This window comes from Lepidochelys kempii, chromosome 14, assembly GCF_965140265.1.
Source record: "Lepidochelys kempii isolate rLepKem1 chromosome 14, rLepKem1.hap2, whole genome shotgun sequence".
Taxonomy (NCBI): domain Eukaryota; kingdom Metazoa; phylum Chordata; order Testudines; family Cheloniidae; genus Lepidochelys; species Lepidochelys kempii.
The window spans coordinates 17,043,287-17,066,573 of record NC_133269.1 but is presented as its reverse complement, the minus strand read 5'-3'; the positions used below and the strand labels follow the sequence as shown (position 1 = coordinate 17,066,573).

General features: G+C 47.9%; 1 protein-coding gene across 3 annotated transcripts; it reads left to right on the top strand.

Moving 5' to 3' along the window:
* Window positions 1-1,075: 1,075 nt before the first annotated feature.
* JMJD6 (jumonji domain containing 6, arginine demethylase and lysine hydroxylase) lies at window positions 1,076-22,386 on the top strand. 3 transcript variants are annotated; one of them, XM_073310495.1, is made up of 8 exons: window positions 1,507-1,564; window positions 2,801-2,943; window positions 3,717-4,105; window positions 6,018-6,304; window positions 7,573-7,708; window positions 9,064-9,202; window positions 16,336-16,463; window positions 18,264-22,386. In XM_073310495.1, exons 3-8 carry the CDS (start codon window positions 3,816-3,818, stop codon window positions 18,298-18,300), a joined length of 1,017 nt encoding a protein of 338 aa, XP_073166596.1. In that variant the 5' UTR covers window positions 1,507-1,564; window positions 2,801-2,943; window positions 3,717-3,815; the 3' UTR covers window positions 18,301-22,386. The 3 variants fall into 3 exon arrangements, with proteins under 3 accessions (XP_073166594.1, XP_073166596.1, XP_073166595.1); XM_073310493.1 differs by lacking the exon at window positions 2,801-2,943 and having other exon boundaries at window positions 1,076-1,564; XM_073310494.1 differs by lacking the exons at window positions 1,507-1,564; window positions 2,801-2,943 and adding an exon at window positions 1,708-1,926.
* The last annotated feature ends 901 nt before the right edge of the window (window positions 22,387-23,287 follow it).

Here is a 23,287-nt window from a genome sequence, read left to right as displayed (position 1 = left end):
GTATGATGATCTCTTCTCTAACCAAATACTTGCCCTGAAGAGTTTACTGTCTCAGTTTGTGGGAAGTTACAATAATTAAGGAGTTTGATCCTGTGACAATCATGTGAGAAGTCTTTTACTCCAATAAGCAAATCTGCAGGATCAAGCCTTAAATTAGGTTTAAGAAATGGTCGCTCAAGCTGAAGGTCATGGCCACCTTCCCTTTCTTCATGAGTAGGTGAGAGAGAGAACCTGGAAATTTTTTCTCTTGTAACATGGGATCACAAAATAGGAAAGCTTGAAAACTGCTGATCTTAGTGGAATCATATGGAAGACAGAAAGCCTTTTCTTGCTGTCATTAAAACTCATGCTGATTTCAGTGGGAGTTTTGCCAATGCAGTGTTTTAACACTGTACAATTTTGCCCTAAATTTCCATCTCTTGAAATTTATGTTAAATGGAACTCTGTCTGGAATTCCCTCCTGCAACCCATGATCTCAAGATCTACCCTGGTTTCCATCATTCCATCGTTTTTAGAAGTCTGTTTCCAAAAACCCAGTGTTTGGGAGCTTTGCACAAATCAATATTGTTCTTATGGGGATGATGGCTTGTTGAAAAAGTTTGGGTTTCTTTACAATGTTTCTGTCTGTGTTGTGTCATTGAACCAATGAAAACAATACAATAGAGACAAACTCAGAGGAACAGTTGTTACAAAAGGTAAAAGCTAATCTGTCACTGTGGTGATTCCACTGGCTACAGACCCCCCCCCCCCATTTTAACCCTGCAGAGCCCCATGATAAGCTGAGTCACCTGAGCTCCCCTAGGAGTCAGAGGGAAGGGATTGAGAGTGCTGCTCTGTACATTTAAGTGTCTGAAAAGTCAAGGGGCTGGGAGTGAGTGGAAGTGGAGGAGGATGGAGAGAAGAAGGGAAGGACATCAGGGAGAGCACAGAGAAAGTGGAGCGCGGGGGAACCCGGAGAAGAGAAGCACAAGAAAGGAGGATGAGTGAAGGAGGGAGCTACCCTGCTCAGCCCTAGCTGCCTCCCTTCTTGTCCCCTCCCTACCTCTGACGTTTCCTTCCCAAGATGGCGGCAAAGACCCCACCTCTCCGGGTCCAGCACGGCCAATCATTGCTGGGGATGGGCAGGGGCGCGTGGCGGAAGACACGGCAATGACCAATAGGATCGCGCCGCGGCGCTCGTGGGCGGGGCTCCGGTCTGGCTGAGGTCGAGGTAGCGGCAGGGGTGAAATTTCTCGAAGCCTCCAGGCCGCAGGTTTGGCGGAGTCCCGGGCGGCCCTGGGCCCTGGCCAGGAACGGAGCCGGCGACGGGGCCGGGATTCCCTAGCGGTGCCGGCGGCAGCAGCAGCGGGTCCTGGGGCCTGGAGCGGAGGAGGCGGCTGTCGGGGCCCGTCCGGGAGCGGAGGAGGCGGCGGGCCCCGGCCCCGGGTCGCCGAGCATGAACCACAAGAGCAAGAAGCGGATCCGGGAGGCGAAGCGCAGCGCCCGGCCCGAGCTGAAGGACTCGCTGGACTGGACCCGGCACAACTACTGCGAGACCTTCCCGCTGAGCCCGGCGGCCTGCACGGTGCGGACCGGGCTGGGGGGAGCCCGGGGGTCGGCTCCTGCCAGACCCGAGCCTGGGGAGGTGCACGTGGGGGCCGGCCGGGAGGGGGCGCCCAGTCCCAGAGCTGAGCTCCTCCAAAAGGGGGGGGGGGCGGACGCCCAGTCCCAGAGCTGAGCTCCTCCAAAGCGGGGGGGGGCTTTACGGTGCAGCCTGGCCCGGGGGTGTTGATTCCTTGGCAATGAGATCTCCAGGCTAAACTCGGATCTTGGGGTTAAGAGCCTAGGTCTCTGGTAAAGGAACGGTGGAGCGCCCCCCCCCCCCAGATGCCCCAGGAAGAAGCACCTAGCAAGGGGCTTGGTGTGTCCCCAGAGCAACCATCCAAGGTGTGTGTGGGAACTCGCAAAGGGGAAGATGGGAGACCCCCCCCCGGTCCCCTTTAACTGCCCCACATATGAAGAGGAGTGGGGGAGGGGACAGGTGGCTCTGTGGTTCCCTAGAGCAGGGGTTCTCAAACTGGGAGTTGGGACCCCTCAGGGGGTTGTGAGGTTATTACATGGAGGGTCATGAGCTGTCAGCCTCTACCCCAAATCCCGCTTTGCCTCCAGCATTTATAATGGTGTTAAATATATAAAAAAGTGTTTTTAATATATAAGGTTGGGGGGGGGGTCTCACTCAGCGGCTTGCTATGTGAAAGGGGTCACCGGTAAAAAAAAGTTTGAGAGCCACTGACCTGGAGGCAGGAGGTTGTACTGGGAGAGCAGCGCAGTGCTGTCGGACTGGTGGTCTAGTACCGTGAAGCCAGCAAATTATTCACAGCTAGAGGTACAGCTGGTACTTTGCAGGCAGCTAAGAAATTGCCAGTGCCTGGCCCAAAGAGCTTTAGTCTAAATTGGGCATCGTTCAAACTGTGGGAGAGCAGTGGACTGGCCAGATCATGGCAGAGGGTTGGCATGCATCGCGTTGCCTTCTTACAAGAAGTAGCTGCCTCCTTACTTGAGAGAGGGAGAGAGCGCCTCCTGCTGCTCTTCAGTGAGTGTGACTCCTAGAATTCAGGGGTGGAGCTCTCCCCTTCCCAGAAGCTCGTCAAGCACGTTTTTGATGCTGGAGTATGAGTGAGGGGAGGGGGCAGGAACTGTAGATAATGGGCAATATGTGGGCTTAAAGGAAAGGAAAATGCTTGGAAATGGAAAAAAGCTATTGTCATTTGGTTAACTGCCCTAGTGCTGCATGATTGTTGCTCCTACAATATTTAACTAGGTGACTTGAAAGGAGAGTCTGGGAGATGCATAGAAACGTCTGAGGAAGACAGGATGGGGGAATCGGAGGATGAATAATAAAAAACAAAATAATAAAAACAGGATTGTTGACAAGGGACCTGGGAAAACCTGTTTTCTATAGTGGTGTGTATTTTTACTTAACGCAGGCATGCCTACTGAATTCAAAGGTAGCTTCTAAATCCCTTCCCCATGGTATCAGGGGGAGGAAAAAATAAATTCTCACATCACAAATAGCAGAGTAAAATGCTGTGCAAGGGGAACTGTTTGCCAGGCTGCAGGCTGTGGATTTCCTTACCTCTAGTGCATCTTGCATCACCTCTACAGTGAAGAGCATTAAGCAAAATTTAAATATGCTCATATATCTTGTGATAGTGATGTGTGTAGGAGCAGGGACAGAGGCTTATTACATTTGGGAGCTGACAGTGCAGTATTGTGCAGGTGAAGCCTAAAATGGCATGCAGTCTGTGTAATGTCTCCATATCCTCTAGATTTGAATGCAAGTGTATCCTCTAGATTTGCCCATGTAAGTGTAGGCCAGACCTAAGTTGCATCTGGTAAATTTACAAGTTAGATTGACATAGTTACAGCACTCAGGGGTGTGACGAATTCACATCTCAGAGTGCTGTAGCTATGCCAACTTAACCTCTGTGAAGATGCAACTAGGTCAATGGAAGAATGCTTCCATCAACCTAGCTACTGCTGCTTGGGGTGTTGGACTACCTACAGCAATGGAAAAAACCTGTTCTGTCACTGTAGGAAGTATTTACACTATGGTACTACAGCTATAGTGTAGAAATAATTTTAGGCACCGACCTTTAGAAACTTGGCCTGTGGTGATGAAGACAGTTTGTGGTGCATTGCAGTTCTTTTTTCCCAACTGTTCTCTGATTTTACAGGATAATGTGGAAAGGGCAGATGCACTCCACTTATCGGTGGAAGAATTTGTTGAGCGGTATGAAAAGCCTTATAAGCCTGTAGTCCTGTTGAATGCTCAGATGGGCTGGTCTGCCCAAGAGAAGTGGACTCTAGAACGCCTGAAACGCAAGTACAGGAACCAGAAGTTCAAGTGTGGTGAGGACAATGATGGGTACTCTGTGAAGATGAAGATGAAATATTACATAGAGTATATGGAGAACACACGTGATGACAGCCCCCTTTACATCTTCGACAGTAGCTATGGAGAGCACCCTAAGCGTAGGAAACTTCTGGAAGACTACAAAGTGCCCACGTTCTTCACTGATGATCTATTCCAATATGCAGGAGAGAAGCGCAGACCACCTTATAGGTACAGTATCCATGGGGTGGCGATGAGATGGGGATTCCAGTTTCTTCTGTCAGTTGCTCATGAGCAAACTAAAATTACTTTGATTATAAATATCTCAAGATTATCATGCAAATACAGAACAGAGAGGAGAAAACTCAGAATAAGGACTCCTGAGTTCTGTTAAGAGCTCTTGGTACAGACTTGCTTTGTGACTTTAGACAAGTTGCTCTGTGCCTCAGTTTCCTCATCTGTAAAATGAAAATAATGCCTACCCCAGAGCCATGTTGTGTGGCTATAAAGTGCCTTTGAATTTTCAAATTATGTTACTGGGGTCAAGTTTACTATTAGTCTTCAATGAGACTTTGGTTGTGCTTAAGCCCAGACCTGCTAAAGCAAGCAGTATTTTAGGTCATGTCTAGATTAGGGCTAAAACTCTACAGCAACAGTGCTGTTGTAGCTCTTCAATGTAGACAGTATCTGTCTGCAGAGGTAATCCACCCTCCCCTGAGAGGCAGTAGGTAGGTTGATGGAAGAATTCTTCCATCAATCTAATGCTGTCTACACCAGGGGTTCGGTCAGCATAACTGTGTCTCAGGGTTGTGGATGTAAGTTTCCAATGTAGACCAGTCCTAGGAAGGTGTCAGGTTTAGGTTAGACTTAGCTAGTTCATGTTAGCTCCATATTTCATATAAGCTCTGCCTCTGAAAAGTCAATGGGCTTCTACACTAGAGTTTTTACCTTAACTGTCTATCAATTAACTGTAATTGTCTCAAAGTAGCAAAGTCTTTCCGAAAGCTGATTTAGATGCTCCACACACATTTGGACTGGCCTGCAGTACAAAGTTAACATCGATCCAACTATGTAGCTCAGAGATGTGAACAATTCTTGTGTGGGGCTTTTTGCCATTTCCAGCACTGTCATCTGGTGAGCTGTAGCTCATGAAAGCTTATGCTCAAATAAATTTGTTAGTCTCTAAGGTGCCGCAAGTACTCCTTTTCTTTTTGCTAGTCATAATTGATGATCTCAAAGCATCTTATTGAAATAGTCCTCACAATTCCCTTGTTTGAGTGCTGAATTCATAATCTCTCTTCTGCCCACACAGGAAGTAGAAACCTGCATTTATTTCCTTCTCTTGTGGACATCTAGTAATGATTAACCACACTTAAGATATCAGTATCTAGTATGATAACATTCTTATGTACATTTTCATATACTGTCCCAGACCAATTGAGATCACTAAGGATGGGTGTAACTTTAAACCTTCGAAGCAGTAGTTCTCTGCATGGAGAAAAATGACTTGCACACTTGCATATCTTCCCAATGAGGCTATTGGGGAATTAACTATGACCAGATAAATGATGCAGTAGTGAATAGAAAGTCAAAAGTGAACAGTATGTGGGTGATGGGAGCTGTCTTAACTTCATCTTCTTATCCCTTACCTGAAGATGGTTTTTGTTTATTCCTCATTGGAACAAGAATTGTAGAACAATACATCTATAGATGCTACTCACAACCAAGAAAAAGCTTAGAAAAACACAATTACCGTTTTATACACCAGGTGGTTTATGCCCTTAAAATAGATATAATCCTAATCTACTGAGAAACAGTTTCTGGTTTCTAAACTATTTTTATTGTAATATAAACAAACCCTTGCTCCAAGAAACTAAGAAAACAATTGCCATTATTTGTATAGGTCCTAGGCAAAAAATGTTATGCACCTTTTGCTGCAGTATTAAACTAACAATCCCTATAGTCAATGCTTTGCTGCAAACTCTGCTTTGGGTGCACAAAGAAATATATAGAGAGCCATGTTAATTTCAGGCTGTGGTAGAAATGGAAGGGAAACATGCTTGCTTAATGGAAAGGAAAGTTCATAGAAGAAAGTAATTATCTCTTGTAATGCACCTGGATGTTTTTTTTCCCCCATGTGCAGATGGTTTGTAATGGGCCCACCTCGGTCAGGAACAGGAATTCATATTGACCCTCTGGGAACCAGTGCTTGGAATGCCTTAGTCCACGGACATAAGCGTTGGTGCCTCTTCCCTACCAGCACTCCCAGAGAGTTGATCAAAGTGACGCGGGAAGAAGGAGGGAACCAGCAGGATGAGGCGATCACTTGGTTCAGTATCATATACCCTAGGACGCAGCTCCCCACCTGGCCCGCTGAATTCAAACCTCTGGAAATTGTGCAAAAACCAGGCGAGACCGTCTTTGTGCCAGGTATGTGTGGCTGTCTCCAATGGAAATTTGTAGTAGTATGGGAGAACACATATTTAGATGTATCCTTGTTGAAAAAGTATACACACTTGTCCTCCATTTTCCAAAACTGTACATTGTTTCAAACCATTTTTGTGTTGCTCTTTGAATATCCAAAACATAAATGCGAAGTATGTTCCCCTGTTACAGGGGACTGATGGCATAACAAGCAGGACATGAGACACACAACATGCAGTGTGTTTGGGAAAGTGATCCTGAACTAAACTATACAGTGAGGAAGTAATCAAAGCATGAAAGAATAGAGGCCTTTGAAGACAAATAACTTTCTCTTATTCTCTGTTTTCTTGGGGTTACTGACAGTGTAACAAATGACAGGGGGTGTGAGGAAAGAGTTGTGGAAAGATGCAGACAGATCCCATCCATCTTAGTTTTTCCACAACTTTAATTTCAAATGAAAGATTATGCCGTAGCTTCTAAAAGTGTCTCTATTAAAAGGGCATAGCATTTCTATTAATACTGCACTGAGTCAAAGGATTACAGCTTTCCAATAGGGGCTTATGTACAGGGGGAAATTCTGGAATAAGAGAGCTAGGTAAAAAGCCTGCAGGCAGTCTTCTGTATTTGGTCGTCATATGGGGAAGATGTCGGAGTGTGAGTGAAGGGACCCCCTAGTATGAAGGTTTGACAATCAGGGTTCAGAAACTCAAAAGAAGAACCGAAGGTTTAAATCCCTAAAATGAGCGGTTGAACCAACTGATTGTATACTGTATTATTGTACTATAAAAGTATGTCAGTACAGCCTTTTATGGAGGCTTATAGTGTTCTGAACTTGATTGTCATGAGATGTGTACAACTGTGGTTATGACTTTATAATATACACACAAATTCATAACCACAGAAAGGTCTTAATATACATACAACCCCACCTCTTAATATGGGCTCCATTAGCTATTGTTGATTCTAGCTGCAGAGGAAGGATATTTCAGTGGTTAGGGCCCTTGCCTGGGACTTGGGAGAATCAAGTTCAGTTCCCTGCTTTGCCACAGACATCATGTGTGACTTTAGGTAAGCCACTTAGTCTCTTGGTGCATCAGTTTTCCATCTGTAAAATAACAGCACTGGGGTGTTGAGGGAAAATGTGTTAAAGGCTGCGAGGTGCTCAGATACTGTGGCGATAGGGGCCATATTAAATATCTTAGATAGATGTATCTACAGTACTTTAGGTAAACGATATAAAAAGTGTATTTAAAAGTTGCTCTTGCATTTTGTAGGTGGCTGGTGGCACGTAGTTCTCAATCTCGATACAACCATTGCCATCACACAGAACTTTGCCAGCTGTACCAACTTCCCTGTGGTATGGCACAAGACAGTAAGAGGGAGGCCGAAATTATCAAGGAAGTGGTACAGGTAACGGTGCAGTAAATTCTGTTCCTATTTCTGATTTCCAGGTAGTTGAAGGGATAGTCCAAACACTTCTTTCAAAGCGAGACATGCAGCTGGAATAACACTAACAGTAAATACTCACATGTGACTTTCTTGGGGGAAAAACACATTGTGTCATTTTAAAGACATGTTTTCTAAACTATGGCCTGCTTTTTAGAGCAACTTTTCTTGGCTCCCTCCCCTATGAGTTGGTAGCTTAGCCTTGCTGTTTGGGGAAGGATCTGATCTGGATTTCACCTCTCATGGAGCTGACTTGATGCGTTCAAGTGATATGCATGAAACTCAGACGATGCAATCTGAAAATTCTTTGCCAAGCATGATAAAATGTAGAGGCAGTAGGTTGGTAAACTAATGCCCTAAGTCAGGGATTCCCAAAGTGTGGTTCATGTTCCACGGGTGCTGCATGTGTTTGATGTTCCATCAGTTACTTCACGGTTTTTTTAAGAAGGTGGTACGTGATCCAATGTACTGGGAGTTGCTGCCCTAAGCATTTAAGGGGAATGTAGTACTGGTGAAAGGATTTACGTTAGCGGGCGTAGAGATGGGAGTTCTGTTGTTTGCCTTGAAGATTGAAGTCTGCTATCCCCTGGAAGGGATGCATCTTTTCCCCTGATCTGAAGAGATTACTACTATGGTGAGAGTATCTTCTTCTCCCTTTCCATTCACTCTCTGGCTCTGCAGAGACCACCACCAATGAGGCTAATTGTGATGTGGTTCTTGTGACATGGACGCTGCTCTAGTGGGAGGAGCTGAGATTCTGCTAACTAGCCATCAGGTAGCAACAACTTTAGATCACTGTTGAGGTGACTCATGTTTATCCATTTAATCTAGAAGTGAAAGGTTTCATATGTCTTACTGATCTCTAGAGCTGTCTAGTGGCCCGAGCTAGCATCTTATGGAAACCTTTAAATTCAAGGTATTTTTCTCACCCAGTAACCTCTGAATATAAGCACAGTTTACTTCTAACTACTTTAAGAATAATTTTAAAAAAGCAACTCCGTTACCACTGCTAATTCTATCCTCCCTTCTGGAGGACCTTATTGATATCAAAACCTTGTTAATGTCCTCTACTCTGATATTCTGTGTTAGAATATTAAATTGAGGTAAAATAACTATGGAAACTATATAAAAAGCCATCAAAGCTAGAGTGCAGGAAGTTGCACAATGTTAGGTGATGCACCTTACTAGCGAATCATTGTCTGTTGCTTTTTTACTAATGTGGCAATGGACAGATTTTGTGGAGTATGCTAGTGTAAATTAAAACATTCTTTTGTTTCTCATTATGTGTTCTAAATGCGAATCATGATGGTTGTGTTTAGGATCCTAAAACAAGAGCATCCTGAGCTGGCAGTGTTGGCTGATTCAGTTGATCTACAAGAATCAACAGGTATTGCTTCTGATAGTTCCAGTGATTCCTCCAGTTCCTCCAGCTCCAGCTCCTCAGACTCTGATTCAGAGGTAAGGATTTGCCACTGCAAATGACCCTTAGCCTATGACTACGCTACCCTTTTCAACCAGTTGCCACGGAGTGTGGGGGAGTCTGGGCCCTGCACCCCTGTTCCTGGGATTCACCGTGACTCTCAGCCAGCCAGTAAAGCGGAAGGTTTGTTGGACAATAGGAACACAGTCTAAAACACAGCTCGTGGGTACAACCAGGACCCCTCAGTCAAGTCCTTCTGGGGGGCAGGGAGCTTAGACCCCAGCCCTGGGGTTCCCTGCGTTCCACCACCCAGCACCAAACTGAAACCAACACCACCCCACCCCCACCCCGCGCGCGCGCAGCAGGCTCTCTCCTGCAGCCTTTGTCCAGTTTCCCGAGCAGAGGTGTTGCTTCCCCCTCCTGGCTCAGGTTATAGGCTCTCAGGTCTCCCATCCCCAGTGAAACTCTCCTGCCACATTCGCAGGTCAACACTCCATCCTTCCTGCTACGTCACATCTCTCCCCTCTTCGAGACTGAACTGAGCGGGGTCACTCTGACCAGTGACCTGGGGAAGTTCAGGGCCCCCTCTCTGGGACAACGCATCTGCTATCATGTTGGCACTTCCCTTCACATGGACCACGTCCATGTCATAATCCTGCAGGAGCAGGCTCCACCTCAGGAGTTTGGCGTTGGCTCCTTTCATCTGGTGCAGCCAGGTCAGGGGAGCGTGGTCGATGTACATGGTGAAGTGTTGCCCAAAGAGATATGGCTCTAGTTTCTTGAGGCCCACACCATGTCCAGGCATTCCTTCTCGATGGCCGCGTAGTGTTGCTCCCAGGGTAGCAACTTCTTGCTCAGGTACACGATGGGGTGTCTCTTCCCCCTTTTCATCCTCCTGCATTAACACCGCCCCCAGTCCCGTGTCTGAGGTGTCAGTGAACGCCATAAAGGGCTTGTCAAAGTCTGGGTTTGCCAGAACTGGGCCACTGACTAGAGCCTCCTTCAGCGCCCAGAAAGCCTCCTGGCACTGCTCAGTCCACACCACCTTGTCTGGCTTCCCCTTCTTGCACAGCTCGGTGATGGGGGTGGCTATGGTGCTAAAGCAGGGCACAAACCTTGGATAGTATCCTGCCAACCCAATAAAGGCTTGGGACCTGCTTTTTGGTGTGGGGAGCGGGCGAGTCTCTGATCACCTCCACCTTAGCTGGTTCCAGCATTAGGTGGCCGCTACCCACCCGATGGCCCAGGTAAGATACTTCAGCCATCCCCACCTTGCACTTCTCAGCTTTTATGATCAGCCCAGCCTCCTGGAGTTGGTCCAGCACTTGTCTAACCTGGGACACATGGTGCTCCCAGGTCTGGCTAAAGACACAGATGTCATCAATATATGCCACAGCAAAACTCTCCATCCCCTTCAGTAGCTGATCCACCAGGCGCTGGAAGGTGGCCGGCGCTCCCTTGAGGCCGAAAGGCAGGGTCAGGAACTCATAGAGCCCCAGAGGGGTGATAAAGGCAGATTTCAGCCAGGTATCTGCATCCAGCGGCACTTGCCAGTATCCCTTTGTAAGATCCATGGTGGTAAGGTATCGAGCTCCTCCCAATTTGTCTAGGAGCTTGTCAGGCCTGGACATGGGGTAGGCATCAGATACAGTGATGGCATTGAGCTTCCGATAGTCCACACAGAACCAGATCAACCTGTCCTTTTTGGGGACCAGCACCACTGGCGAGGCCCAAGGGCTGGCAGATGGCTGGATCACCCCCAAAGCCAGCATGTCCCTGACCTCTCTTTCCAGGTCCTGAGCAGTTTTCCCTGTGACTCGGAAGGGGGAGCATCTTATCGGCGGGTGCGATCCTGTCTGCACCTGGTGGACCGTCAGATTAGTGCGTCCAGGCTGGTTGGAAAACAGGTGTCGGTACGGATGCAGCACCCCCCTGATCTCAGCTTGCTGGGCAGGAGTTAGTTGATCCGAGAGAGGAATTGTTTCCAGCGGTGAACCAGCTCTGGTCCCAGGAAATAGATCTACTAACGGGTCATCACCCTGCTCCTCCCAATGTCCACACACGGCCAAAACCACATTCCCCCTGGGATAATATGTGTACCCAGTTAGACAGCTCCACCACATAGTTTACCTCATTTAGCTGCTTGATAACCTTGAAAGGGCCTTCCCAGGCAGCCTGTAGTTTATTCTTTCTCACAGGGATGAGAACCATCACCTGATCCCCGGTGGCGTAGGCACGGGCCCATGCCGTGCAGTCATACCAGACCTGCTGCTTCTGGGCTCTGGCCAGATTCTCCCTGGCCAGGCCCATGAGTTCAGCAAGTCTCTCTCGGAAGATCAGGACGTACTCTACCACTGACTCTCCATTGGGAGTGGTCTTCCCCTCCCATTCGTCTCTCATCAGGTCCAGGGGGCCCCTTACCCTCCTTCCATATAACAGTTTGAAAGGCGAAAATCCGATAGACTCCTGGGGTACCTCCCTGAACGCGAACAGCAGGTGAGGTAAGTACTTGTCCCAATCCTGCGGGTGCTGGTTCATAAAGGTTTTCAACATCATCTTTAGTGTCCCATTGAACCTCTCCACCAGCCCATTGGACTGGGGGTGATAAGCTGAGGCCCAGTTGTGCCAGACCCCACATTTCTCCCACAAGCACTGGAGCACGGCCGACATGAAGTTGGATCCTTGGTCTGTCAAGACTTCCTTGGGGAACCCCACTCGGCTGAAAATGGTCAGGAGCGCATCTGCCACGGTGTCTGCTTCAATGGAAGCTAAGGGCACTGCCTCGGGGTAGCGGGTGGCAAAATCTACCACCACCAGAATGTATTTCTTCCCCGACCGGGTCGTCTTGCTGAGAGGTTCCACTGTGTCCATGGCCACCTTCTGGAAAAGCTCCTCTATGATGGGCAAAGGTCTCAAAGGCGCTTTCCCCTTGTCCCAGGCCTTCCCCACCCTCTGACAGGGGTCGCAGGATCGGCAATACTGCCGGACAGTGGTAAAGACCCCAGGCCAGTAAAAGTTCTGTAGCAACCTCTGCCGGGTGCGCTGGATTCCCTGGTGCCCTGAGAGGGGGATGTCATGGGCCAGGTACAGTAGCTTGCGGCGATACTTCTGGGGGACCACAAGCTGCCTCCTGATCCCACAGGACTCCACTTCCCCTGGGGGAGCCCATTCTCAGTACAGGAACCTCTCCTGGCAACCTCTCCTCATGGTCCATACCACAATGAGGTCGGCCAGGTCCCTGAGCTTCCGCAAGGAGGGATCTTTCTGCACCTCGGCCTGGAACTCAGCGGCTGGGGAACGGATGGGGACCGGTTCCCTCTCGCTGGCCAGGTCTGAGGCTACAGCCTCTCTGAGCCATGCCCCTCTGTGCTTCCTCCCCATTAGTGTAGGGTCCTGCGCCTCCGGTGTGGTACCCTCCCCAAGGTCGGGCCGCAGTGCCCCTCGCCGGCTCTCACTACAGATCACAACCAGGGCATTCTGGGGGTTGCTTGGCCAGTCCTCTAGGTCCCTCCCCCCATCAAAACCTCAGTGGGCAAATGGTGGTGCACCGCCACGTCCTTGGGGCCCTCCTTGGCCCCGCATTTCAGGTGTACCCTTGCCATGGGCACCTTGAATGGGGTCCCGCCCACCCCTGTCAGGGTCAGGTAGGTATTGGGCACCACCCGATCTGGGGCCACCACCTCAGGCCAGGCCATTGCCAGTATCCATTGACCTTCCTCCCATCCACCTCCAGGGGAACAAGGCCCTCTCTCCAGAGGGACAGCCCCTCGCCCACCCTGTAAACTGGGAACCCTGAGTCCAGAGCATCCAGCACTCTGGAGGAGCTGGCCTGGGGTACTCTTCCCTCCTGAGCAGGTGGAAGCTGGCAGCCCCCCTTGCCTGGGCCATCTGCCCCTCGTCCAGCTGGGTCCCTACCCAGTTAACCCTGTGTAGGTTGGGTCTGCTCAGTCTGTCCCTGAGCCTGGAGCACTGGGTCCATACGTGGCCTCTCTGGCCACAGTGATAGCAGCTCATGTCACGTTGGTCCCCTCGAGCAGGTCGGATGGTCCTGACGCCATGCATTCCCCTTGGGAGGGGGTTCTCCATGTTTCCCCACTGGGAGGTCCCATGGTGACTCTCTCTCTACATTGTGGGGGGCCTGTTCTTTTGGGACTCCTCCCTGCTACCCCCGACCGACTGTTCACAAACTCGTCGGCCAGCTGCCCTGCATGCTGTGGGTTCTCTAGCTTTTTGTCCACCAACCATAGCCTCAGGTCGGAAGGGCACTGTTCATATGTACAGTTAGGTCAAGCAGGTCCCCTTTAGCTTGGGCCCCAGCTGTCCACTTGCGGACATATCCCTGCATTCGGTTGACCAGTTGTAGGTATGTGACCTCAGGCGTTTTACACTGACTCCGGAACCTTTTCCAGTAAATCTCGGGGGTCAGCCCAAACTCACAGAGCAGGGCCTTTTTGAACAGTTCGTAGTCCCCTGCATCTGCCCCTTTCATTTGGCTGTACACCTCCACGGATTTGGGGCCCAGTAAGGGGGTGAAAAACTGGAGTCTGTCTGCAGGGTCAACCCTGTGCATCTAGCAGGCATTGTCAAAGGCCGTCAGGAAGCTATCTATGTCCTCCCGCTCCTTACGCTGGGCCAGGAAGCACTTATTAAAGCTCCTTGCAGTCTTGGGTCCCCCCTTACTCACCTCAGCCGGGGCCCCACTACTCCTCAGTCTGGCCAGCTCCAGCTCATGCTGTCTCTGCTTCTCTTCATGCTGCCTCTGTTTCTCCTTCTCCCGCTCCTGCTGACGCTGCTTTTCATGATCCTCCAGCTCCCTCATTTTCATCTCCCTCTCCCATTCCAGTCGCCTCTGCTCCAGGGATGAGGAGCTCCGCCGGGAGGATCCCCTGCTGGCTGCTGGGGTGAGGGTGCCCTCAGTATTCACTGGGCTTCCCATAACCCCTCCCCTAGGCATAGGTAGGAAGGGTCTCGGGAGGTCCTCGGCAGCAGTCTGACCCCTCTCAGCCTGGTCAGGCCTCAGGGCCCACGCTGCATCCACCGGGCGGCTTCCCTCAGGGACAAGGATCGAGTCATCCAAGTGATCCTTCTCCTCCAACTGGGCAATCAGCTGTTCCTTGGTGGACCTCCCAATGTGCAGCCCCCTCTGCCTGCACAGCTCCATCAGGTCACTCTTAAGGCGTTTAGCATACATCTCTCTGCTGGCCACTCGCAGGCCTGTGCAGCTTTCCACGGGTTCCAGGAAGAACTCGTAGGGTGCCAGTCCTTCTTGAGGTCACCATCTCTTTGCCAGGGTCAAGCTGCAGACTCCTCCACCCCTGGGACCGCTCGCTGCAATCCACCAGGGGACCCTGTTACTGCAAAAGTCCTTCTCTCTGGTCACACGCTCCCAGGGGTTAACCACCCCCTGAAACCGTCCCTCTCTGAGTCTTCAGCATGCCTGGTCCCCGTCAATCCCCCTTCATTTTACTCTTCCCCAGGCACTTACTGCAGGAAGCGCCATTCACGGGGTGCAGTACATCCCACTTCTGCCACCAGTTGTCACGGAGTGTGGGGGAGTCCGGGCCCTGCACCCCTGTTCCTGGGATTCACGGTGACTCTCAGCCAGCCGGTAAAGCGGAAGGTTTATTTGACAATAGGAACACAGGCTAAAACAAAGCTCATGGGTACAACCAGGACTCCTCAGTCAAGTCCTTCTGGAGGGGCAGGGAGCTTAGACCCCAGCCCTGGGGTTCCCTGTGTTCCAGCACCAAACTCAAACCAAACCAAACCCTCTCCTGCAGCCTTTGTCCAGTTTCCCGGGCAGAGGTGTTACCTCCCCCTCCTGGCTCAGGTTACAGGATCTCAGGTCTCCTATCCCCAGTGGATATCCCCTGCCACGTTCCCAGGTCAACACTCCCTCCTCCCTGCTGCATCACACCAGTTGTCGAAGGAGTCATGTCTGTTTCTTTTCTAAAAATACATACCATCTCCCTGACTCACAACTCTCAAGTGGGTTTGAAGATAACTGTTGAATAAATGTTAGACTCCAAAGTTAAATCCGAAATTGCAGAGGAAGCTAATAGTGTGCAAGTATAAAGCAAAGAACTGGACCAGTGGGGATCTTGGTGAAAGCTTTAGTCTTCTGTGAGGGGTGGTCCACTCCTCTTGCCAAAACAAACTTGGCTATGAGATGTTCCTGATTCTCGGGACCACAGACTCTTTATGCTTTTATGCTTAATGTACTTTGTGCTGCTGCTTTCACCATCTTCCAATGGCTTCACTGGCTTCCCATTTGTTTTGGCATCCAGCTCCTTGCAGATCATCTTCCCTTGCTTTTAAGTTGCACAGATGTACTCCTAACTTCTTTGAGACCTTGTCACTCCCATGAATAGGGACTCGTGTAGGCCCTGCCACCTCTCTCCGGCCAGACAGTGTCACGTTCTGACACCTGGAAACATTCTTTTCATTTTCTCTCCCATCCTTCAAACTTTCTTCTTTTGCCACTCAGTAGCTATATCTATTAACTTACTCTTATTAAATGTCATAACTAATTCTCTCAGGTGTTCAGAGGAAACTGAATGAGAGATTCTCGTCCAAAAATCCTTACTGGGAGGGAGGGTGAGTTTGAGTTCCCACCAACCTTTACAGCCTTTGAGAAAATTTGACTAGTTTAGTACTTGCACAGCACCTTTCACCTGAGGTTCTTTATTGACTTTACAAATATGTATCTAGCCTTAAACAAACAAGTAAAACTATCCTTATTTTATAAATGGGGAACAAGGCCACAGATTTAGGGCCAAGATTTTTTTTTCAAACGTGACTAGTGATTTTGGTTGCCCAACTTGAGAGACACCTTAAGTGACTTGACGTCTCAGAAAGTTCTGAGCACTCAGTCTGAAAATCAGGGGCTTTTGGGTGCCTGATTGGAATACCTGAAAATCTTACCCAAAGTGTATTGCAGTGAGTTGCAGGGCAAGGAACTGATCTGGAAGTCCTAGTTCTTAGTCCCTTACTCTAAACATGCTCTCGTGGACAGGAATTTTGATGTTTCAGGGAAGAATATGCACGATAACTTCTCTGGTGACTGTACTAGCACAGGTGTGGTTCGCTGTCAGATCTTCTGAGTAATAACTGAAGGTTTGTATTTCCCTATATCGATTAGTTCTGTCATTTTGTCTTTCTCTGTATTTAGTGTGATTCTGGCTCTGAGACCGAAGGGATGATGCATCGGCGGAAAAAGAGGAGGACTTGCAGCATGATGGGTAATGGTGACACTACCTCTCAAGATGACTGTGTGAGCAAAGAGCGCAGCTCCTCCAGGTGACCAGATGTGACAGCTCTTTCTTTTTTCCAAACAAAAGACATTTTAATGCAGAGATGGTAGGGTTAGGTTAGGCTGTTCCATCGTGCATGGGATGGGGGGGAGGATGAGGGGACTATCTAGATTGTGAAACAGCTTGCCACTGGTGATATCCTCTCTCCTCTCCCTCCTTCCCCAATTCTAATTACATTGGCCTGCTCCAAACAGGAACCTAAGATCTTCTCTTTAAAAAAGAAAGTACCAAGGAGAAATTTTACATTATTTAATAAACAGTTTTTTATAACTTTTTTCTAATCATTTTTTAATATAGAAGGAATGCTCCAATTGCTGGGGGTGGCCTTGGGAGTAGCGTGGCATTTTGTGGGGAAAGTGGAATGTCCGATTCTGTGCCACTGAGGAGCATAATTGTGTGGTAAATTGGTAAAGGGAGGAATAACCAGCGTAGAACAAGTCTTGATCACCTGATTGTCCAAACTGAAAAGCTTCAAGCAACTACCTACTTAGTTTTTCCTACTTCACTGTTGCCTGGACTACTTCAGTTCTGCCTACTATTCTGTTTTTGTAAGGATTAACAGATTATAAATTTCATTCTAAGGCCTTGTTGCTTTAACACTTTTAAAAAAAAGAAAGAAAGGGGGAAGAAAAAAAAAGGAGCTGTGCCCAAGACTGAGATCTTAGCTGATTTGTGGAGGGGGACACTTTAAATAAATGACAACAGAATTCACTTGGTGTGAATTTATTGGGACATGGTCCTTTCTCCCATCCATGGACTCTAACGTAAGGAGGATCGGAAAGTGTTAGGCATTTGGGAGATATTTACTACTAAGAAGCTGTGGCAAAATGCTGGATTTAGAAACCATCCTGCTTCTGAGCAGTTGTCGCTGATTCCCTTGGGTAGAAGGTACAAGCTAACCACACTAAAGTGCTGCTTGTGCCAACCCTCTCACATTCATTTATGCATCCTCTAATTCATCACAGACCTTGGGTTGCTCTGAATCTGTCTTTTGGTTGTAATCTCTGTGATGAATTAACAGAAAGATGCACATAGTACTGACCCAGCTGGAGGAGCCTCGCTTCCGAGACGCAAGTGTAATGTGCCCGTGTAGGCCCCTGTCTGCTCATTTAGTGTATATATGGCTATCTAACTTTAAGGGATACAGCACTCAACTTCTCTAGTCTTTGAATAGAGTCAAAACACCAAACTATCCTTAAACGTTTAGAGTTAACTGAACAAGCATTTTATTTCCCAGCTGAGGTTCTAATCCCCTCTTATGATACTGTCCATTTCAGTTCTAGCAGCCAGTTCTGACTTCAGGCTGAGAATGAGCAGCAGAAGCTAATGAACACAGATCCTGGTTTCCTAATCTCTTAGAAATGCAAGCTATATTGCAGAGCTCCATCCTTTCTGCATTTTTTCAGCCTCCTGCGGTGAAAACATTCATTTTAATATTTGGTATATATTACAAAAGACTAATAAGTTAGCACCTTGTCCAAGAGCCCCTCTCTGTTTCCCAGATGTCTCTTCCAGGCCTTTCTGTGTTGCAGCTCATGATTTGCTTGTTACCTCTGCCAACTCCTTAGATGACATTGTAGTGCTGGCTGGGGTTTCTGCTGCAGTTGTGTTGAGGAATACCATCAATATAAGCAGAATTGTTTCTAAGCCTTGTCAAACACCTCAGCAGCTTTATTTAAAAAAAAAAAAAAAGTAGTCCTTTTCTTTGGCAGCATCCTGCTGTCTTGCATTGTGATACTGGAGGAAAGGTTATCGTCATGACAGGCAGTTGTACTTTTTTTGACAGGATTAGGGAATCTTGCGGAAGCCGCACTCACCCCTGAGAGATAACAAGAACCGTCTAGAGGCAGCTGCCACTCGAAGCTCCGTTAGCAGCCAGCTTTGTTCTACCCCTCTCAGCTCCTATCTACTCTTATGATCCTTCTCAAGTCTTCATTGCTACTTTGATCCAAACTCCTATCTTCCACCATGTGCTGACTAAAGATGACTCCTTGCTAACTATTGGGGAGAATTCCCAAGTCTAAATGACTGTGCAATGCTTAGTGCCCTTCTGTACCCCCAAAAAAGTGCACTATATGATCAGAAAATAACCCAGCTCTGGGCAAGGACATGCCATGTGTCTTACAGTTCATGAAGTTGGCAAGGAAAGCAGTCTGATACCTGTTTTAAAACCAGCAGCTACATCCAGAAACCTACCGTGCTTTGTCGTTGTCATACATTTACATGTACTGCACGTGTTGAAACTAGGAGAGGATCTCAGCACCTTTGCTCTACACAAACATCCAGTGTATATTGTACCAGAGTGCTGGAAGGGAGACTAACTCTGTTATGTACTCTGAACACCGAGGTGACTTCAAATGACTAGAAATGGCTATCTGTGAGAAGCATCTTATGTGGTCATATTAATCTGTGTACACTCTGACTAAATCCAAATAGTCTAAGATGTGACACCTTAACCAGCAATGATCATACGTACTTCTGCTTGGTACCTGCCATATTAAGTATAAAAGAGATGAACTGGCACTTGGGTGTAGTATTGGGACTTGAGGGAACAAGAGATGAGTGGCTTCTTGTATAGTAGAAGCCACTGAAAGTCACCATCTATCAGCAGTTACCCATGAACCTTAGGTGTAGGGGGAAAACTACATAACTGAATTACAGACTTCATTCAGCCCCAGAAAGCAGCTGTCTCTTTGAGATCATGTGTTTAGGAGCTGAGCAGCACTTGCTCTGGAATCTGTAAAAGAGTACAGGAGGGGTGAGTATTTTGTCTTAAACATTTTAAAATAACACGTGATGCTTGGGTTCACACACCTGCAGTGGTATTGTGCCAAGATAAACTCTCATCCCCAAGCAATCTACTAGGATGGTTGATATTAATTTACCAGGGCCCGTGCGTTAAAGCTTTCCTATAGCCTGCTCCCAGCCAGAGGGAGGCTGTGCTTGTGGGGGAGCGGGAATAACATCTTTCGCTGATACAAAGAACACCGCACCCAAGAGCCAGCTACTTGGGCTGTTTCTCTTTGCACCCTCATTTCAGTTTTGCTGTTTGGGAGAGGGGAACTGAAAACAGAGGGGCAGTGCACTCTCTCTCATATAAGCTGCAATGCCTAGGCATTAGTGCAGAGGTCTTCAGTAATGGGGCACGCCCTCTGGGGGGGGTGCAGTGGGGGCCCAGACCAACCCTCACAGGGGGTGTGGAGGGAGTGCTGCCCTGCTCCTGGTCTGTGCCTGGGGATCTCCTGGCTGCCAGCCCTGTGCCCGGGGATACGCTCCCAGACACAGCCGCTGGCCCCACATCCGGGGTCCTGGCTGCCCGCCCAGCAGTGGCTGAAGGGGGCATGAGGTAAAAAGTTTGGGAATCACTGCACTAGTGGCTGAATTAAAATGCAGATTGGCAACCTTAACTGTGAATTTTCTGTATACAGTGTATTAAGTAGATCTCCTGAATGTTGGTTTTTAACTTGTCCTTTACTATTTGTGTTCCCTCTCTCGTCTCAGGATATGACTCAGTCTGTTGTAAAAGCGAGCCCTACTTATTTTGGTTCATCAGCAGTACAGACCTTTGTTTCCAAGTCTCCTTTGTGCCAGTCACTTTTATGTAGCAGAGAAGTGGGAGGGAGTTTGGAGGTGTGAGGCAGGTGGCTCATCAGTGCATCCCTAAGCAGGGAATCCAAGGGGTGCATTTGTGGCAATGGAACACAAATACGCAGACTTCTCTTCAAAACTGCTGCAGTCTTTCCTGCAGGGGGACCCTTCCTTAAGGCTGCTTAGATCTAAAGACGGTTTTGTGTGAAAATATCCAGATTCCCTGGCCAAGGATGCCTGTAGTCTGCCTAGCTCAGGGGGTACATTGGCAGCTTGCCCAGAGCCTGCATGCTGCACATTATCTTCATAAAATGGAGCAGGCTGCAGCTGCTATCACTTAGAACAAGATAGGGGGCTGCGGTGGCTACAGGATTAGAGTATCCCCCTCCTAATGGCAAGGGTTAACCTGGATTATAAGGCTCTCAGGGCTGCGGTTTCGGCCATTGCCTGGCTCTGAGGTGGCTAGCCGTTGCCTTCATCAGCATGGTTACAGCTGTGCCTCATCTTATTATTTTACTGTATGAAAGAAGTCTGGGCCTGAGCACTTGAAATCTGTTGTGGGGAAACTAACCTGCCTCCCACTGCCAAGAAAGCTGCTCCTTTTCTAGCAATAGCAGTCTGATGCTCCAGAGGGCAGAGCACTTCTCCATGCCTATGAACGTATCAGTGGTGTGACAATAAAGCTGTCGTTTAAAATGGACACAGTCTCCTCGTATTGAATGGTCTATAAGGTAACATTTGAAACTAGCAATAGGAAAGGTAATGTCAGCAACTGTAAGATGACTTCCACAAAGCCATCTCTTGCCTCACCTGAGAAGCAATGGCTCTGTTCAGGCAGTCTGGTACAAGGGCTGGGATTCTGAACTAGAGCTGCTCGAATGTTCTTCATCGGAACAGGTTGACTTTGCATAGAGGTATACTGGGTTTCATGAAAACTTTGTTGGGAAGTTTCCTCAAGTCTAGGGTGGAATTTTTACTCAAAACCAGAGAGACAGACCCAGAATAGCCAAGGCACTCACCTGAGATGCAGGAGACCCAGATTTAAATCCCTGCTATGCCTGATAATAGGGACTTAAACCTGGGTCTGCTACATCTCAGGTAAGTGCCCTAATCACATGCCTATAGCACCAGGCACTAATCTGCTGAATATTTTATGATTTATACAAAGTGGAATAGCTTCAGCAGCAGAGCGAAAGGGACTGACTAGCCTGCTGGAATGTGAACCTCAGCATTTTTTGTGAAACAGAATTCTTGTTTTCCAGCCAACCTTACTCAGGACTGCTGGGTTGTGTTCTTAGGTCCACCACTTTCATGCTGTGTGACTTTGGCCAAATAGCTTAACCTCTCTATGTGTTTGGTGTCCTAGCTATAAAATGGCAATAATACATACCTTGCAGGGGCGTTGTGAGGCTACTTTGAATTAATGGTTGTAAAACACTTTGATTCTTCTGCAAAAGATGTTACAAATGACTGACTCTGGTTAAGCCCCTATTAAGCAGGCTAGACACTTCTTTCTAAACTGTCACTAGGTCCTCCCACTAACAAGTGCTACAGTCACAAAGGTTCAATGCTTCTGGGCACCTGCTCAGCGATAACTTCAAAAGTACCCAATTCAAAACCAATTCACCCTACGTGAACTGTGCCAAATGTAGGGGTAGGTTTCATTGAGCTCTGAGACGAAAATGTATTGGTGCCTAAACTTGCTGAATTAAGATCCCAGGTTTGCTACTGCATGTCAGCTTTGCTGTCCTCTCTTCTGAGATAGGGCACTGCTTTTCTAGCCCTGTTTAGGAGCTGGTCTGAATCAGTTGTATCCCAAGTTCACCTCTTCCCTTGTTACAGGTTAAAGGGACTGACTGGTGAAATCTTGTCAGAAATATAACTACAGTTCATAGGATGCATGTTTCTTTGAAGATACCTGCTCCATACACATAGGGCAGGGGGAGCCTGTGGCTTCATAGAAGCTAGTAGTGGCTTCCCTTCCTCCTTTCTCTAACTGTGGTCAGATTAATGCCAACTTCTTCTCCCAGCTGCTTACTAGAGAGATGTCCACCTCTGGTAAGATTAATCTAGAGGTCCTTTTCCTTTTGGGTGGCACTGTGAAACCTCTGTGCAAGCTGGACTCCCAGAGACAGTGCTGTGTGTTCTTCTTGGGAGGGGGGCAATGGAGCCTGCTGATTCATTCCACAGTTACAAGCCCTATCATTGCCACTAACTTCTCTTTTCCGTCCTGCCGGGCAGAGCTGTGATGCTCTGAATTGTTTTGTCTGGATGATGATTGTGTTGCTTTTTATTTTAAATAAAATGATTATTTTGCATTACTCTATTTGTCAGTTATTATTTTTCATCTAGCGATCTGGAAAAACTACATATGTGTAGCAGGTGCCTTTGTCATCTGCCGTGCTATAGCAGCAGACAGATTAGTTACAGTAGTAGTTAAGAGGAAGCATGGGGGGGAAGTGTCAGTCTCATTGTTTATCTCACAGTATCCCTGTCTCAGTCATAGCCCTGTGCTGCATGTTTGTATCAGATGAGGCCAGTACACACTTTGGAAGCTTGTGCCACCATGGAAAGCTACTAGGGACATGATGGTGGCCGGGAGAGGGACCCCCATATCTAATATTCATTGTCAGACTGCAATCGGTGGGAGGGAGGGGGACAAATAAGTGAATTGCTGGAAATTTGCTTCCTGCTGCATGGCTCTCTTGTCACAAGCCAGCAGTGGACTTGATCTTGTGAGTAGATGGGGTTGCGTTGAAGCCAATAGAGCTGACACATGCAGTGTAGAGGATCACCAGGAAAGGGTTAAATTCAAAGTGCAGTGCAGTGATTTGCCCCTCTCCACTTCTTGTTAAGTGCTTTGGTTTTTCTTCTGGTGAATTTATGAGTTAGCCTTCCTGGAGGACACTGGACTATTCCAGTTGTCACTGGCAGAGACTAGATGGGACTCACCTATACGTTAAGCCTGCCTATATACATGTGTACATGTATTGGAACTTATCACAGGGTTTGTTGTAAGTTTTATTACGGGCCTTTTAGGAAACCAGATTCCTAGGGTCGACAAGTTAGCACGAAGCATGTGTCAGCAGGGAGGGAGAGAAAGCCCTGTGGAATCTAAGAAACTTATTTTAAAAATATTCCAGAAATTGTGGAAAGAAAAAGATCTGAAGGGGAAATGAATTTGTGGCCACGCCGGACAAGAATGTTACTGACTTATGCCTC

Bases quoted from the DNA above. Each gene is read 5' to 3' on its own strand.
- JMJD6 (XM_073310493.1), top strand. From the start codon at position 1,436: ATGAACCACAAGAGCAAGAAGCGGATCCGGGAGGCGAAGCGCAGCGCC. The intron at 1,565-3,716 runs GTGCGGACCGGG...CTGATTTTACAG, and splicing joins TGAGCCCGGCGGCCTGCACG to GATAATGTGGAAAGGGCAGA. The intron at 6,305-7,572 runs GTATGTGTGGCT...TGCATTTTGTAG, and splicing joins CGAGACCGTCTTTGTGCCAG to GTGGCTGGTGGCACGTAGTT.